Source organism: Salmo salar, chromosome ssa09 (genome assembly GCF_905237065.1).
Source record: "Salmo salar chromosome ssa09, Ssal_v3.1, whole genome shotgun sequence".
In the NCBI taxonomy this organism is placed as follows: Eukaryota; Metazoa; Chordata; class Actinopteri; order Salmoniformes; family Salmonidae; genus Salmo; species Salmo salar.
In genome coordinates this window covers 31,385,349-31,404,768 of record NC_059450.1, presented here as the reverse complement: position 1 = coordinate 31,404,768, position 19,420 = coordinate 31,385,349, and the positions used below count along the sequence as shown (strand labels likewise).

At 43.5% G+C, this 19,420-nt stretch overlaps 1 protein-coding gene across 1 annotated transcript in view; it reads right to left on the bottom strand.

The window, feature by feature from the left end:
* The window catches only part of LOC106611195 (tectonin beta-propeller repeat-containing protein 2), a 37,335-nt gene that overhangs the window by 16,297 nt on the left and 1,618 nt on the right, over window positions 1-19,420 (bottom strand). Inside the window, exons 4-13 of the mRNA XM_014211158.2 lie at window positions 19,114-19,245; window positions 18,437-18,594; window positions 14,683-14,989; window positions 14,181-14,313; window positions 13,500-13,904; window positions 12,537-13,294; window positions 12,109-12,292; window positions 9,715-9,888; window positions 3,458-3,638; window positions 2,924-3,065 (exon numbers count right to left, since the gene is read on the bottom strand). Coding sequence (XP_014066633.2) covers window positions 2,924-3,065; window positions 3,458-3,638; window positions 9,715-9,888; window positions 12,109-12,292; window positions 12,537-13,294; window positions 13,500-13,904; window positions 14,181-14,313; window positions 14,683-14,989; window positions 18,437-18,594; window positions 19,114-19,245 — 2,574 coding nt within the window. The remainder of the gene's footprint in view (window positions 1-2,923; window positions 3,066-3,457; window positions 3,639-9,714; window positions 9,889-12,108; window positions 12,293-12,536; window positions 13,295-13,499; window positions 13,905-14,180; window positions 14,314-14,682; window positions 14,990-18,436; window positions 18,595-19,113; window positions 19,246-19,420) is intronic.

Sequence of the window (19,420 nt, the reverse complement as noted above, 5' to 3'; positions counted from 1 at the left end):
TGTTTAAAGTGACTAGTGATCCATTTATTGGGTGTCAATGTAGGCAGCAGCCTCTCTGAGTTAGTGATTGCTGTTTAGCAGTCCGATGGCCTTGAGAAAAAAGCTTTTTTTCAGTCTCTCGGTCCCAGTTTTGATGCACCTGTACTGACCTCGCCTTCTGGATGGTAGTGGGGTGAACAGGCAGTGGCTCAGGTGGTTGTTGTCCTTGAATATCTTTTGGCCTTCCTGTGACATCGGGTGCTGTAGGTGTCTTGGACGGCAGGTTGTTTGCCCCCGGTGATGCGTTGTGTGCAGACCGCACCACCCTCTGGAGAACCTTGCGGTTGAGGGCGGTGCAGTTGCTGTACCAGGCTGTGATACAGCCCAACAGGATGCTTTCGATTGAGCATCTGTAAAAGTTAGTCAGGGTTTTGGGTGACAAGCCAAATTTCATCAGCCTCCTGAGGTTGAAGAGGCGCTGTTGCGCCTTCTTCACCACACCGTCTGTGTGGGTGGACCATTTCAGTTTGTCTGTGATGTGTACGCCGAGAAACTTGAAGCTTCCCACCTTCTCCACTACTGTCCCGTTGATGTGGATAGGGGGGTGCTCCCTCTGCTGTTTCCTGAAGTCCACAATCAAATCCTCTGTTTTGTTGACCTTTTGAGTGAGAGGTTGATTTCTGACACCACACTCCGAGTGCCCTCACCTCCTCCCTGTAGGCTGTTTCTTCATTGTTGGTAATCAAGCCCACTACTGTTGTGTCGTCTGCAAACTTTATGACTGAGTTGGAGGCGTGCATAGCCACGCAGTCATGGGTGAACAGGGAGTACAGGAGGGAGCTGAGCATGCACCCTGTGGGGTTGAGGGTCAGCGAAGTGGAGATTTTGTTTCCTACTTTCACCACCTGGGGACGGCCCATCAAAAAAGTCCAGGACCCAATTGCACAGGACAGGGTTGACATTCTTACATAGGTATTCCTCTTGTCCAGATGGGAAAGGGCAGTGTGCAGTGTGATGGCGATTGCATCGTCTTTGGACCTGTTGGGGTGGTATGCAAACTGAAGTGGGTCTAGGGTGGCCGGTAAGGTAGAGGTGATATGATCCTTGACTAGTCTCTCAAAGATTGAATATGTCCGTAAACACACCAGCCAGCTGGTCTGCTCATGCGGCTTGGGATGCCGTCTGGGCCAGCAGCCTTGCGAGGGTTAACACGTTAAATTTCTTACGTTGGCCATGGAGAAGGAGGGGGGCCGCAGACCTTGTCAGCTGGCCGCGACGGTGGCACTGTATTTTCCTCAAAGCGGGCAAAGAAGGTTTTTAGTTTGTGTGGATGCGTGACGTCGGTGTCCGTGACGTGGCTGGTTTTCTTTTTGTAGTCCGTGATTTCCTGTAGAACCTGCCACATACGTCTCATGTCTGAGCCGTTGAATTGCGACTCCACTTTGTCCCTGTACTGGCATCTCACTGGTTTGATTGCCTTGCGGAGGGAATAACTACACTGTTAATATTTGGCCATATTGCCAGTCCTCTTTTCCATGGTTAAATGTGGTGGTTCGCACTTTCAGTTTTGCGGAAAAGTCGCCATCCATCCAGGGATTCTGGTTAGGGTAGGTTTTAATAGTCACAGTGTGTACAACATCTCCAATGCACTTCCTTATAAAATCACTCACAGAGTCAGCGTCTAGATCGATGTTATTCTTTGAGGCTGCTCAGAACATTTCCCAGTCTGCGTGATCAAAACGATCTTGAAGCGTGGATTCCGATTGGTCAGACCAGCTTTGAATGGTTCTAGTCACGGGTACATACAGTTTAAGTTTCTGCCTATAAGACGGTAGGAGCAAGATGGAGTCGTGGTCAGATTTGCCGAAGGGAGGGCCTTGATTACATCGCGGAAGTTAGAGTAGCAGTGATCGAGTGTATTGCCCGCGCGAATGCTGCAATCAATATATTGATAGAATTTAGGCAGCCTTGTTCTCAAATTTGCTTTGTTAAAATCCCCAGCTACAATAAATGCAGCCTCAGGATATATGGTTTTCAGTGAAGTTCTTTGAGGGTCGTCATGGGGTCTGCTTGAGGGGGTATATACACAGCTGTGACGATAACTGACGAGAATTCTCTTGGGAGATAATATGGCCGGCATTTGATTGTAAGGAATTCTAGGTCGGGTGTGCAGAAGGACTTGAGTTCATGTATGTTGTTATGATTATACCATGAGTCGTTAATCATGAAGCATACACCCCCGTCCTTCTTCTTCCCAGAGAGGTGTTTATCTCTGTTGGTGCGATGCATGGAGAAGCCCAGTGGCTGAACCGATTCCGACAACGTATCCCGAGAGCCATGTTTCCGTGAAACAGAGAATGTTGCAATCTCTGATGTCTCTCTATAAGGTAACCCTTGCTCTAATTTCGTCTCCCCTGTTGGCAAGAGACTGGACATGGGTGAGTAGTATACTCGGAAGCGGTGGGCGGTGTGCACGCCTACGGAGCCTGACCAGGAGGCCGCTCCGTCTGTCTCTTCTGCGGCAACGTTGTTTTGGGTCAGCTTCTGGGATTAGATCCATTGTCCTGGGTGGTGGTCTGAACAAAGGATCCGCTTTGGGAAAGTTGTATTCCTGGTCATAATGTTGGTAAGTTGACGTCGTTCTTATATCCAATAGTTCTTCCCGGCTGTATGTAATAAGACTTAAGATTTCCTGGGGTAATAATGTAAGAAATAATACATAAGAATATAAAAAATAAATACTGCATAGTTTCCTAAGGACTCGAAGCGAGGCGACCATCTATGTCGGCACCAGACCCATACTCATCCTAGGGTGAAGTCTAATGCAAACCATCCTAAATTTGACTTTAATAATACATACTCTTAAACGATCATAGTTCAAGATATGCGACGTATGGAAATGATGGGTGTGAGTAACATTGAACACAGTCTGTAGGATACCAACCTGCCACCAGTGGTCATCTTCCCCCTGGGGCTTCCTGGCAGTGACTCCAGTCCTGAACCACAGACTGCCGCTGGTGTCCAGAGCCCAAGCCGTGTTGCTCTCTCCCAGGGCTATACAGATGGGCTCCAGACCCTGACTCTCACTTTGGGAGGAGGAAAAACACATTCACACGAATATGTAATGATCAGCAAAGAAAGCTAACATTGCCTGAGTCCTGAATACTTGCATTAGCTCCCCAAGCTAATGCCTAAGAGGCTTTAGCTCAGCAGGCTAGCACAGTCCTGTGGCATGCTGGAGATCTGGATTTGAACCCTGGTCGGTCATACTAACTAAACGTTCACTGCTACGAGGCCTCTATGACACACATCTTCCTTCCTCTTTTCGAAAAAGGTGAAAGTTTCACTGTTAAATTACAATTATCTGGATTGACCACAACCCACAGGGGTGTCACAAGAACCGAGCAGAGCTAACTCCACTATCACTGTTACTGGGGCCTACGACACACAGGTTCTCTTTTTCAGAAAAAGGTCCTACCTGATTTTGTCAAACTTCCACATTTCCCCCTCAGAGCAGTAGCTGCTGAGGCCATCTCTGTAGAAGACGGCCCTGTGTTGGCTGAGGGCCCACACCACCCCGCCACGCGCTACGATCTGGGCCATAGGACACGGGCAGTCCACCTTCACAGCTCGTGCACACGGACGGTCCACACTCAAACCTGCAGAACGGGATCCCAACCACACAGTCAAGTTTCACAGTCTGTGAGTTAAGGCATTTGTTGTATTTGTAAATAAGGTATGTTTTTTATTTTTAATACATTTGCAAATTCCAAAACATGTTTTCGCTTTGTCATTATGGGTTATTGTGTGTGGATTAATGAGGGGGGGAAAAAATATTTATCTATTTTAGAATAAGGCTGTAACATAACAAAATGTGGGAAAAGTCAAGGGGTCTGAATACTTTCCGAATGCACTGTATGTATATGGGATATATACATTTAATTTGAATTCGATATGATTAACTAAGACACTAATGTGAGACTGCTATACTGCTAATAGTTTAGCATGATTAACATTCTGTTACATACAGACATTCCCGGCCCCTCACTAACTCACATAAGTATTCAGACCCTTTGCTATGAGACTCAAAATTGAGCTCAGGTGAATCCTGTTTCCATTGATCATCCTTGAGATGTTTCTACGACTTGATTGGAGTCCACCTGTGGTAAATTCAATTGATTGGACATGATTTGAAAAGGCACACACCTGTCTACATAAGGTCCCACAGTTCACAGTGCATGTCAGAGCAAAAACCAAGCCGTGAGGTTGAAGGAATTGTCCGTAGAGCTCCGAGACAGGATTGTGTTGAGACACAGATCTGGGGAAGTGTACTAAAAAATGTCTGCAGCATTGAAGGTCCCCAAGAACACAATTGGCATCATTCTTAGACGGAAGAAATTTGGAACCACCAAGAATCTTCCTAGAGCTGGTCGCCTGGCCAAACTGAGCAATCGGGGGAGAAGGGCCTTGGTCAAGGAGGTGACCAAGAACCCGATGGTCACTCTGACAAGTGATCCAGAGTTCTTCTGTGGAGATGGGAGAACCTTCCAGAAAGACAACCATCTCCACAGGACTCCACAAATCAGGCCTTTATGGTAGAGTGGACAGACGGAAGCCACTCCTCAGTAAAAGGCACATGACAGTCCACTTGGAGTTTGCCAAAAGGCACCTAAAAAGAGTCTCAGACCATGACAACAAGATTCTCTGGTCCGATGAATGCCAAGCATCATGTCTGGAAGAAAACTTGCAACATCCCTAGTGTGAAGCATCGTAATGGCAGCATCATGCTGTGTATTTCAGCGGCAGGGACTGGGAGACTAGTCAGGATCGAGGCAAAGATGAACGTAGAAAAGTACAGAGAGATCCTTGATGAAAACCTGCACCAGAGTGCTCAGGACCTCAGACTGGAGTGAAGGTTCACCTTCCAACAGGACAACGACCCTAAGAAAACAGCCAAGACAACGTAGGAGTGGCTTCGGGACAAGTCTCTGAATGTCCTTGAGTGGCCCAGCCAGAGCCCGGACTTGAACCCGATCAAACATCTATGGAGAGACCCGAAAATAGCTGTGCAGAGATGCTCCCCATCCAACCTAACAGAGCTTGAGTGGATCTACAGAGAAGAATGGGAGAAACTCCCCAAATACAGGTGTGCCAAGATTGTAGCATCATACACAAGAACACTTGAGGATGTAATCGTTGCCAAAGGTGCTTCAACAAAGTACTAAGTAAAGGGTCAGAATACTTAAGAAAATGTGATATATTTTTGTATTTTTAATACATTTTCCAAAATTTCTAAAAACCTGCTTTGCTTTGTCCTTGTGTGGTATTTTGTGTAGATTGACGAGTGAAAAAAACGAATTCATTTTAGAATAAGGCAGTAACATAAAAACATGGAAAAAGTCAAGGCGTCTGAATAATTTCGGAATGAACTGTATATCCTCCAAACACCGGTTGAGGGCATTATCAATTTCACAGTTTACCAATATATACAGTTGAAGTCGGAAGTTTACATACACTTAAGTTGGAGTCATTAAAACTAGTTTTTCAACCAGTCCACAAATATTTTGTTAACAAACTATAGTTTTGGCAAGTCGGTTAGGACATCTACTTTGTGCATGACACAAGTCATTTTTCCAACAATTGTTTACAGACAAATTATTTCACTTATAACTCACTGTATCACAATTCCAGTGGCTCAGAAGTTTACATACACTAAGTTGACTGTGCCTTTAAACAGCTTGGAAAATTCCGGAAAAAGATGTCATGGCTTTAGAAGCTTCTGATAGGCTAATTGACATCATTTGAGTCAATTGAAGGTGTACCTGTGGATGCATTTCAAGGCCTACCTTCAAACTCAGTGCCTCTTTGCTTGACATCATGGGAAAATCAAAAGAAATCAGCCAAGACCTCAGAAAAAAAAATTGTAGACCTGCACACGTCTGGTTCATCCTTGGAAGCAATTTCCAAAAGCCTGAATGTACCACATTCATCTGTACAAACAATAGTACGCAAGTATAAACACCATGGGACCACGCAGCCGTTATACCGCTCAGGAAGAAGACGCTTTCTGTCGCCTAGAGATGAATGTACTTTGGTGCGAAAAGTTCAAATCAAGCCCAGAACAGCAGCAAAGGACCTTGTGAAGATGGAGGAAACAGGTACAAAAGTATCTATATCCACAGTACAACGAGTCCTATATCGACATAACCTGAAAGGCTTGCTCAGCAAAGAAGAAGCCAAAACCACCATAAAAAAGCCAGACTACGGTTTGCAACTGCACATGGGACAAAGATCATACTTTTTGGAGAAATGTCCTCTCGTCTGATGAAACAAAAATAGAACTGTTCGGCCATAATGACCATCGTTATGTTTGGAGGAAAAAGGGGGATGCTTGCAAGCTGAAGAACACCATCTCAACCGTGAAGCACGGGGGTGGCAGCATCATGTTGTGGGGGTGCTTTGCTGCAGCAGGGACTGGTGCACTTCACAAAATAGATGGCATCATGAGGACCGAAAATTATGTGGATATATTGAAGCAACATCACAAGACATCAGTCAGAAAGTTAAAGCTTGGACCAAATGGGTCTTCCAAATGGACAATGACCCCAAGCATAATTCCAAAGTTGTGGCAAAATGGCTTAACTTCTTATGGATCCCTTCGCGTGCCAACCCCATTAGCGGGATCGATTTGACAACACCCAGTGAAATTGCAGCGCTCCAAATTCAAAAACAGAAATACTCATAATAATAATTCATAAATCATACAAGTGTTATACATCGGTTTAAAGATGAACTTCTTGTTTATCCAGCCGCAGTGTCAGATTTCAAAAAGGCTTTACAGTGAAAGCAAACCATGAGATTATCTGAGGACAGCGCCCAGCATACCAACACATGAAAATCAGATTTCAACCAGGCAGGTGCTACACAAAAGTCAGAAATAACAATATAATTCATGCCTTACCTTTGAAGATGATCTTCTGTTGGCACTCCAATATGTCCATTAAACATCACAAATGGTCATTTTGTTCAATAAATTCTGTCGTTATATCCCCAAAATGTCAATTTATTTGGCGTGTTTATTTGGCGCGTTTGAATCAGAAAATACACTGGTTCCAACTCGCCCAACATGACTACAAAGTATCTAATAAGTTACCCGTAAACTCGATCCAAACATTTCAAACCACTTTCCTAATCCAACTTTAGATATTTTAAAACAAATAATCAATAAAATTTAAGACAGAATAAACTGTGTTCAATAGCGGATAAAATGAAAGTGGAGCGAGTTTCAGGTCGCGCTCCCCAAACAAAACAGTCCACTTGGCTCTAAACTCAGAAAGGAAAGGGCTACTTCTTCATTACTCAAAGGAAAAACATCAACCAATTTCTAAAGACTGCTGACATCCAGTGGAAGCCATAGGAACTGCAACCAGGTCCCTCATAAATCTAGTTCTCCATAGAAACCCAATTGAAAAAGACAGTGACCTCAAAATATTTTTTTTCCTGGATGGTTTGTCCTCGGGGTTTCGCCTGCCAAATAAGTTCTGTTATACTCACAGACATAATTTTAACAGTTTTAGAAACTTTAGATTGTTTTCTATCCAAATCTACCAATTATATGCATATCCTAGCTTCTGGGCCTGAGTAGCAGGCAGTTTACTTTGGGCACACTTTTCATCCGGACGTGGAAATAGTGCCCCCTAGCCCAAAGAGGTTTTAAGGACAACGAAGTCAAGGTATTGGCGTGGCCATCACAAATCCCTGACCTCAATCCTATGGAAAATGTGTGGGCAGAACTGAAAAAGCGTGTGCGAGCAAGGAGGCCTACAAACCTGACTCAGTTACACCAGCTCTGTCATGAGGAATGGGCCAAAATTCACACAACTTATTGTGGGAAGCTTGTGGAAGGCTACCTGAAACGTTTGACCCAAGTTAAGCAATTTAAAGGCAATGCTACCAAATATTAATTGAGTATGTGAACTTCTGACCCACTGGGAATGTGATGAAAGAAATAAAAGCTGAAATAAATCATTCTCTCTACTATTATTCTGACATCTCACAATCTTAAAATAAAGTGGTGATCCTAACTGACCTAAGACAGGGAATTTTTACTTGGATTAAATGTCAGGAATTGTGAAAAACTGAGTTTAAATGTATTTGGCTAAGGTGTATGTAAACATCCTACTTCAATTGTAAAAATAATGATTGACAAACGTTCATTAGAAACGTTATTTTGATTAATTTATTCATACCATTTCCTTCTTCCACGAGATATAGTCCCGACACAAATCTAAAGTTGCTACCCAAGCCGGCTGGTCGTTCGTTCTATTGGTTCTGTTGCCAGAGACACGACCCAGTCGTTTAGTCTTTTTGTTCTGTATCTATGGACGCGAGCGACCCAGTCGTTCGTTCTAAATGTCCCATCGCCATAATGACTGGCAATGTTCTTATCCCTTGCTTGCTAGCTAGACAACTACGGCTAAGTTACAGTCACGTCAAACAGTGCAGACAGAATAACAGCAAAGTGTCTACATTTGCTTAAGGTGTTTTCTAGTGACATTTATTTGGATACATTCCTAACAATGAGCTAATGATGCACGATTTTGCCTGGCGTAGAAAATGTGCTCTCTCATCAGTTCTAGTTCTGAGGAGCTAGCCAACAACACAGCTAACACAATCACTGAAATCTGAAGCTGGAAAGACAGCTAACTAGCTGCATTTCGTTTCATTTGACCTGTTTTCAACTGACATTTCTTTGCATATATCCATAAAAATTATGCCAGCTGATTCATGATTTCGACTGGCTGACAAAAGCTGCCTGCCTGTCTGTCTCTTCCCGACTCCCGTCGGACACGTTCAATATTATGGGACAGCTGGAGATCGAATTTCAGTATAGAAAAACATTGTTGTAAATGTCAGAGAGACAGACAAGGTTTATACAAATCTCCCCTGTTGAAAATCAAACGCTAGTCTAAAAGAAGTGGGAGATAATGTCAAGATGCTTTTTACAGTGGAGATCAAGTTTATAAATTGCCTGGCTGGGCAGTGAGATGAAACAGAGTAAATAGGCATTTCAACATCATAGCTTTAGCCGGTGGTAACTTGTGGAATAGACATCGGCTGGAACGCAGTTTTAACCAATCAGCATCCAGGATTAAACCCACCCAAAGTATAATAATATAATACCTGTCATGAAAAGCAGGGCAGGGTCAGCGAGTGTGTTACAATCCATCACAACACCAAAGGTTAGACATTACTTTCTAAACGCATGTTTTGGATTTACTAGGCTTCATTATTTTGATCCTTAATATGCCATCCGTACAGAATTATGATTACCTCTAAAAAGATTTAGCCAGTGACTGATGATACTATTTACTATGGGCCTGAACAGCGCCATCTAATGGAGAATGGTTAATCTCAGGAACTGATTTGCTGAATTGAGAGTTCAGACTGCCAATAAACAGGATTGTGATATAATATTCTTAATACTCTGAGACCACCTAGGGCTAAAAATCACAAAGTCTTGTTTAAAATAGAGCGAATCAGGCCGTTGTGCAAAAAGTACATTAACAATACTTACATTAAAGATGCATTCAAATAATGTACCATCAAAATCTTGAAGCAACTTTTTTTTTTACATGAATTTGTCTAAATGTGTTTGATCTAATCAGGTCTGTTCATCTATACTCCATTAATAGTAAAAGGACATACAGTACAGAATAGTCACCAGTAGCTCACCTGTCTGCAGGTAGAGGTCCCCGCTGGTTCGGATGATCCATGCTGTGTCTTCACCAAGCGCCACAAAGGCAGAATCCTCCAGGGCCTTGTACCAGTGCCTCGTTCCTTTGATGGTGACTTTACCACATGCATATGCTGTCATGGTCTTCTGTTCCACCTTCCATAGCAGGGACCCTAAAATAAAATTAAACTTTAATGCATCTACTAATATGTACACTATCGTTCAAAAGTTTGGGGTCACTTAGAAATGTCCTTGTTATTGAAAGAAAAGAAAAAAAATATTGTCCATTAAAATAACATCAAACTGATCAGAAATACAGTGTAGACATTGTTAATGTTGACTATTGTGGCTGGAAACAGCAGATTTTTTATGGAATATCTACATAGGCCCATTATCAGCAACCATCACTCCTGTGTTCCAAAGGCACTTTGTGTTAGCTAATCCAAGTTTATCATTTTCAAAGGCTAATTGATCATTAGAAAACCCATTTGCAATTATGTTAGCACAGCTGAAAACTGTTGTCCTTATTAAAGAAGCAATAAAACTGGCCTTCTTTAGACTAGTTGAGTATCTGGAGCATCAGCATTTGTGGGTTCGATTACAGGCTCAAAATGGCCAGAAACAAAGAACTTTCTTCTGAAACTCATCAGTCTATTCTTGTTCTGAGAAATGAAGGCAATTACATTCGAGAAATTGCCAAGAAACTGAAGATCTCGTACAACGCTGTGTACTACTCCCTTCACAGGACAGTGCAAACTGTCTCTAGCCAGAATAGAAAGAGGAGTGTCAGGCCCCGGGGCACAACTGAGCAAGAGGACAAGTACATTAGAGCGTCTAGTTTGACAAATGGACGCCTCACAAGCCGTGAACTGGCAGCTTCATTAAATAGTACCCGCAAAACACCAGCCTCAATGTCAACAGTAAAGAGGCGACTCCGGGATGCTGGCCTTCTAGGCAGAGTTCTTTTGCCCATCTTAATCTTTTCTTTTTATTGGCTAGTCTGAGATATGGCTTTTTCTTTGCAACTCTGCCTAGAAGGCCAGCATCCTGGAGTCGCCTCTTCACTGTTGACGTTGAAACTGGTGATTTGCGGGTTTAATAAGCTGCCAGTTGAGGACTTGTGAGTTGTCTGTTTCTCAAACTAGACACACTAATGTACTAATGTCCTCTTGTTCAGTTCTGCACCAGGGCCTCCCACTCTTTCTATTCTGGTTAGAGACAGTTTGCACTGTCCTGTGAAGGGAGTAGTACACAGCGTTGTACGAGATCTTTAGTTTCTTGGCAATTTCTCGAATGTAATAGCCTTCATTTCTCAGAACAAGAATAGACTGATGAGTTTCAGAAGAAAGTTCTTTGTTTCTGGACATTTTGAGCCTGTAATCAAACCCACAAATGCTGATGGTCCAGATACTCAACTAGTCTAAAGAAGGACAGTTTTATTGCTTCTTTAATCAGGACAACAGTTTTCAGCTGTGCTAACATAATTGCAAAAGGGTTTTCTAATGATCAATTGGCCTTTTAAAATGATAAACTTGGATTAGCTAACACAACATGCCATTGGAACACAGGAATGATGGCTGCTGATATTGGACCTCTGTACGCCTATGTAGATATTCCATTTAAACACAGCCGTTTCCAGCTACAATAGTCATTTACAGCATTAACAATGTCTACAGTGTATTTCTGATCAATTTGATGTTATTTTAAAATGGACAAAAAAGGTGATTTTCTTTAAAAAATAAGGACATTTCAAAGTGACCCCAAACTTTTGAACGGTAGTGTACATCCAAAGATGTCATTTTGGTAATCAAACTAACTCCGAAAAGTACAGATCTCTCTCGATGATAGTGGTTGCTGGTGCAGTCTGTCTCCATCAACTACAGTGCCTTTCATCTCTTCCACAATATATACACATGATAGACCCTAACAGACCCAGTCACTGAATAAAATATCAATAAAAGCTTAAAAGGTACAATATGCAGAAATCGCCCACCATTTCCTGGTTGCTTAAATTCTAATAGTTCTCTTAATGTCAGTTTATATGATAAAACAAGCAAATATAGTGTAGATAATCTTTGTAGCATCTAAACCGCAGTGGAACATCTTTTCAATACCCCAAAATATAGTATTTTCAGCTGGTGTTCAAAACCGATAGTCAAAGTCGCAAAAATTCAACTTAAGAACGGGAAGCATAGAAATAGTGCATATAGAACAGATCTACCACTTCTTAGACTTGCTTTTAATGATAATGACAGATCTATAACTCACGTTTCTATGTGGATTTGGTCATGTTGCCTAAAAGGTTACATATTGCAGATTTAGAAATAAAAGCATCTAACAATAGATTAATAAAAGCTTCTGCTAAATGACCATATTACAGACATCCTCATCACCTGAAGGTGACAGTGCCACCTGCTGCACATTGTCCTCAAACTTCTGCCAGCTCAGGCCCCTGTCTGGGAGGGCACTGCAGTACAGGCCTCCTTTGAAGTCCAGACACCAGATGTATTGGTCAGTCACAACCAGGTTGAGGATGCCACAGCCTGGCCCTGTGTAGCCCATCCAGCTCTCTGCCAACTACAGGAGAGGAGAGAAGGTTCAAACCAGACACAGCATCCTACAGTAATGGTTTGTGTGTTATAAATGTGCCATAAAATGACTAATAACAATCAAATGATCCATTGCTTTTCATTTTGATGCGCCATTACTAACCACATTGAAATGGAATGTGATGTACTGTAGCACACACAGTGAGGAAGGTGCAAGATGCAACGTCACATGTTGTGTGTAATATAACTGTAACCACTAGTATAACTATTACTGTCTTGTCTTGGTCCTGCTGCCCGATGTTGGACCCCTGGAGGTTGAGGGCGTTGAGTCTGTCTCCCAGGCTGGCGCTGGAGGCTGAGTACGGAACTCCGTGGACAGCGTAAATGTCCTCCTCGTCACTAGAGGGGCACTGCTCAGGCTCCAGGGAATAACACATCTGATCAACACAGCTAGGAGGCTCCAGATCCAGCAGACAGTGCTGGTGGTGGGGGTCGTCCTGGTCCAAGTCATCCGGCCCAATGAGGGGGCTCAGGAGATCATCCTCCTGCTCCTCCATGGGGTCCTGCTCCTTCGAGGTCTGCATGTAGGCAAAGGTGCACTCCAGTAACAGGTCTACGTGTCGGGTGGGAGTCTCCCCCTCTTTGTTATTGACGGAGGGGCTGTTGACATTCTCTGGGTAGGACTGGCACTCCATGTCCTGGGAGGGCAGGGACATGGGGCAAGAGGGAGGCTGAGTCCCAGGGGGTTGAGTCTGAGTCAGAGGGTCCTCTCTCTGGTCACCACCCTGGCTCTGAGCTCCAGAGGTAGTGAGTTCTGGAGAGCCCCCACTGATGGAGCCCTCCTGGTCGGGGGATCCGCTACTCCTGCACTGTAGATCCAGACTGCTGCACGGGAAACTTGTGTGGTCGGAAGCTGAGGGGGGCTCACTGATAGAGGTGCTGGTCCCCCCGTCGCTGCCCCCTCCTCCATCCTGACTGTAAATGCTCTCGGACCAGCTGTTGTGCTGCTCACCGATGCGGTTCCCACTTTCTGTAGAGAGAAAAAGAGAGAGCGGAAGAACATAGCAGCAAGAAGTTTCAACATTAGTGGCTTGAACCATAAGAGAAACGTAATTACAAGACAAGCTGTTAGTTTTTTAATCTATTCAAAAAGCAATTTGCAGCAATTTTTTCACATTTTGTCATCAATCACAGCATAACACACTAGATCTCAAATCACTACAACTGCCACTCGCCTTGCCTCCTCCTCTTGGCCTTCTTCTTGACTTTGATGGCCTGGACCACCAGCTCATGCTGAAAGTCCTCCTGGTTGATGGCACTGTATTGGCTGGAGGAGAGCTCTGACTGCTCCATGGTACTGGTGGAGAGCATCATGCCCTGAACGCTGTCGCAGGACGTGATGGAACTGCTGCGGCTATGAAAATCACTGGTGCCCCGTACACTGCCCCCTCTCTGGTGGTCCAGTCGCTCCCCCACCTCAGGTCTCTCCATCAGGGCTCTGGCCTTCCCCGCCTCGGGGGTGTTACTCAGCTGGTCCTTCTCCAGCACCTCCTCTACCTCCTCATCCACCAGCCTCTCCCACTCCCCCTGCTCTGTGATGATTGCCATTGTCCTGATCGGCTCCGTGGAGACAGTCCAGCCTGTGGGAGGGAGCAGGATGGTAGGAGTGGTCAGGGGAGAGGTCAGATGGAAGGACAACTCAGAAACTGGGCGGGAGAAAGTTAAGAGCAGAAGATTGTTATATATCTGGGAATGACTATAGAGATACAAGAATTCAAAATTAAAGTCTAGGAGTAAGAAAAGTGTTAGCTGGAGATCATGATTCTCTCTCTTTCAACTCTCTATGGTTGGTTTGAAATGAACAAAGTGCTTCTGATATATTATGACATGACGATGTACTATGTATGACATCCTACTGTTGGAAGCCAAGTCCTCAGGAGCATTCGAGATGCGAACAATGTCCCGATCTCCTTTCAGGATGAAGATTTCATTTTCGGTGCATGATACAGAGATGATGTCCCCACAGCTCTCCAGTGCACCGATGATCACCTAGAAAGGCAGCTTTTTTTTTTTTTTTTACAGAGATAGACCTGTAACATGACACCCTGACAGGACACAGGTTTAAAGACTCTCACAGGCTAGATTCACCTACCTGACTACTTTTTTCTCTATCGAAATATGATTTGTGACAAAAGTGATTCAAAAGTGATTACCTGGTTGAGGAAATACATAAGACAGCTCAAATTCATGTATTAATGTATCCATTAATCCAGATATCCATGTAAAGTATCCATTCCTTTGTATTAAGTGAATGATGTAAATGGTCCTGCTTGTCTACCCTTTTGTTATGAAAAAATATATATACAAAAATATTTCAACAACAACAAAGTATCCATTCCTGCCTGAGGACATCTTTACCTGGTTGAGGCAGTCCAACACGTAGACACTATATTCGTTCCAGCTGAGGACCCAGCCCTCTCTGAGGAAGCAGCTCACCACACCCAGCTGCCTCTCGTGGGGCCGGCAACCCCCCGTGGGGCCCGGCCTGGCGATCAGCTCAAACTGCGGCACCTCCTGGTTGAACAGACGCTTGAGGACCAGCGTGTCCACCACAAGCCCTCTTACATCCGTCCGCCACAACCGGAGGCCAGGCCTCGCTGCATAGACTAGCAGGTCACTCTGCTTACACAGGCCTGGCTGGAAGCACGCACCAAACTTCCCATTGCTTTGAGGAACAACAACAATGCAAGATAAATATAGTACACTGAACAAAAATATTAAATGCAACATGCTAGAAATTCTTTTTTTTTTTACTGTGTTTACAGTTCATGTAAGGGAATCAGTCGATTGAAATAAATTGATTAGGTCCTAATCTATGGATTTCACATGACTGGGAATACAGGTATGCATCTGTTGGTCACAGTCAGATACCTTAAAAAAAAAAGGTAGGGGCGTGGATCAGAAAACCAGTCAGTATCTGGTGTGACCACTAGGGCTGTGGTGGTCATGACATTTTGTCAGCCGCTGATTGTCAAGCAAATAATTGCCAGTCTCACGATAATTTAACGTTAATTAACAAACACATTTAGCATCTCCTGGCTTCCATGCATAGCCTACAAGTCACTGATGCAGACCTTTGGATCATCTGTTTCAGAAGAATAGCATACTCTGCGTTGTCCTTGTTAGGCCCTGATCTGGTTATGCCTTTTAGCTGTGGGCTACACTAGTTCATTTAGCAAAAAATATTTACTTAGAATTCCATGGCATTATTTTATAGTATGAAGAATACAATTGAACATAGGTGAATAAAATAGAAAGGATATTTTCTCCAAACGATTTGAGGGAATGCTCACATACAGCTACTCTGTGTTAAGCAGTTCAAGAAACAGGTCCTCCTATATGCGTCATTTAGAGTTCATTATGTAACTTTAGTTGTGAAATAAACGTTGGGCTATATGTTATGATTTTAATACATTGTAAGGCTGCATAAGGTGACTAATGATGATTTGAAAAAAGTCTCATGAAAAGGCATGAGCTCTGCTTTGTTTTCTGTCAGGCTGCACACACTTCATCAGTCTGATTCACAATTTGACAAGCACTTGATAATCCCTAGAATTTCCCGGCGGCATCCCCTTTCTGTGGCCGTAATGCACCCCAAAAGAATCCATGCCTGTTGCGGCTAGTGGCCGTTGTGCCCTTGGGCTGAATATAAAAATTACAATTCCCTTCTCACATCTGCTTGCTCCGAAACACCTCTCACTCACATGGGTTTCTCAGATATCTCAATTCGTATTATTCCAAACAAAGTCTGGGACAGTTGTGGGATGCCATAGATCCCAAATTAATACAACGACTAGCATCATCAAAAAAATATTTAATTGCATGAGGCTGACGCAGCAGATCAGAACATTTAACTAAAAATGTTAATAAATTATTAGGCTATTTCTTCACATTATAAGCGCAGCAATGAGCACACAGCAGTAGGCTATACGGGCAAATGTTCCAAACTGCAATCAATTAGCAGACAAAAAAACTTTCTCAAAAGTCACCGCAAATGCGATTATGCATGTAATGCTTGTATTATAATTTTTAATCGGGAAAATCTTCCCCAAACTTAAAACATGCGCTGCGTATGTACATCAGTTAGGCTCTACACCTGTTGTAAAATGGATTAATGTGCTTCATTTTAAGTAGTTATTTGGCCACTTCAGTTGTGATACAAACCTGATACAAATCAAAACATATAGGCCTATGAGCTAGGCTACTTGACGTGTTTGACTATGACTTGAAAAAGTTGCACAAAAAAAAGTAATGCGCTGTTTCTTGCCTTACTGCACACAAACTGGGCATTATTCACAAGTTATATCATTCACAAGTGATAGGCTAATATTGTCACCCATCAGACTATTCTTGATTTAATCTTGTCTTTACATATACTAAAAAATATAAGTGTGAAATTTGTTTTGATTTAGAATGGACCATTATCATGCACCTGTCTCAAAAAATACATGTCATATATGCACTTAAATAGTGAATGGAGAACACTTTTCCTGTGGATTATTTTCATGCCAGCCAGGTAGGCTATGCTCCTGTGGTAAAGAGAAGCAATGTGATGAATAGTTGAGAAATAAAGTTGAGAAATAAATATACTAGACCTAGCCTATAGAAAGCTGATGGGATCCTCCTCTTTTTAATAGAGGCCATCACTCTGTTTTCTCACGCAATTGCATAGCCTATAGAAATGTTGCATTAGATTTTCAATTACATTTGCATTAATGTGAGTGATTACAGGTACAAAAGAGTGCTGAATACAAGGAAGTTAGCAAGTTCGGTAGGCTGCTAATGACCATCAGCAGCATCAGAGTTGAGAAGCCTAATTACCATGACTAATAGGTTACGTGGAATTTGACTGTCGTCATGACTTGTGACCGCCGGTGTGGCGGTAATACGGTCACCGTAACAGCCCTAGTGACCACCACTTGCCGCATGCAGCGTGACACATCTCCTTCGCATTGAGTTGATCAGGCTGTTAATTGTGGCCTGTGGAATGTTGTCCGACTCCTCTTCAATGGCAGTGCGAAGTTTCTGGATATTGGAGGGAACTTGAGCCCACCGCCGTACACTTCGATCCAGAGCATCGCAAACATGCTCAATGGGTGACATGTCTGGTGAGTATGCAGGCCATGGAAGAACTGGGACATTTTCAGCTTCCAGGAATTGTGTACAGATCCTTACGACATGAGGCAGTGCTGAAACATGAGGTGATGGCGGCAGATGAATGGCACGACAATAGGCCTCAGGATCTCGTCACGGTATCGCTGTGCATTCAAATTGCCATCAATAAAATGCAATTGGGTTCGTTGTCCGTAGCTTTATGCCTGCCCATACCATAACCCTACCATGTGGCACACCGTTCACAATGTTGACATCAGAAAACCACTCGCCCACAGGACACACGACTTTCACCTGCCCGGTACAGTTGAAAACGGGATTCATCCGTGAAGAGCACACCTCTCCAGCATGCCAGTGGCCATTGAAGGTGAGCATTTGCCCACTGAAGTAGGTTACGATGCCGTACTGCAGTCAGGTCAAGACCCTGATGAGGACGATGAGCATGCAGATGATCTTCCCTGAGATGGTTTCTGACAGTTTGTGCAGAAATTCTTTGATTGTGCAAACCCAGTTTCATCAGCTGTCCGGGTGGCTGGTCTGAGAAGAAATCGAATGTGGAGGTCCTGGGCTGGCGTGGTTACACGTGGTCTGCGGTTGTGAGGCCAGTTGTCGGGATGTCCTTAGGGTGGTGGACCATTCGTGATACATATGGGGAACTGTTGAGCGTGAAAAGCCCAGCAGCGTTGCAGTTCTTGACACAAACTGGTGCGCCTGGCACCTACTTCTATCCTACTACTTACTATATTCCGTTCAAAGACACTTGTCTTGTCCATTCACCCTCTGAATGGCACACATACACGTCTCAATTGTCTCAAGGCTTAAAAATCATTATTTAACCTGTCTCCTCCCCTTCATCTACACTGATTGAAGTGACATCAATAAGGGATCATAGCCTTCACCTGGATTCCCCTGGTCAGTCTATGCCACGGAAAGAGCAGGTGTTCTTAATGTTTTGTATACTCAGTGTAAGTTGTGGTACTTCTAATGAGTAAGTGGCTACCTCTTCCTAGGCTTGGTGCCCAGCTGCTGCAGGGTCTGTTCCTGGGTGTAGAACAGCAGGGATCTCTGATAAGAGGAGATGAGCAGGACCTTCTGACTGTACTCCAGCTGGACTATGGCTGAGAGCTCCTCAAACAGTAACACAGGGTTACACACACCCTAAGGATATGAGCATACAACACATGTCAAAGCTTCAACCGCAATACTGGGTTACATACACCCTGAGCATTCTGGGTTACATACACCCTGAGCATTCTGGGTTACATACACCCTGAGGATACTAGGTTACATACACCCTGAGGATACTGGGTTACATACACCCTGAGGATACTGGGTTACATACACCCTGAGGATACTGGGTTACATACACCCTGAGGATACTGGGTTACATACACCCTGAGGATACTGGGTTACACACACCCTGAGGATACTGGGTTACACACACCCTGAGGATACAACACATGTGAGAGAAGTGAGTTAATAAACAAACAGCACAGTGTGATTGATAGATATATTGATAACTGTTATTGGAGGATATAAGGGAGTATAAAGGGGTAATAAATGCTTATGGCAAGTCTCATTATAACTGCATAATACATTATACCTGTAGGCTTTAAGTAAAGTGTTACTAAAAATTCACACAAAAAAGACCTTGACCCAAAATGAAAGCTGCTATACCTGATCCAGGTCCACAGTAGAGTACACAACCTTTCCTTTGTCATCACCAGAGAAGAGCTTCATTCCATTAGCACTCCAGGCCAAGGCTGTGACTGTGCTTTTGTGCAAACCAACCACATCAAATCTCCTTAGCTACAGAAAATAGAGGGACATCAGTGTTTTGCTACACAAATGGACACATTTACTAAGCACTTACATCTGTGCTATGTTTGCACCTGTTCATTTTAGAAGAGAATAAAAAAGGGTTGGGTGGTATATGAATGTTTATACCATCATACTGTTCCTGTACCATAACATACTATTGTTT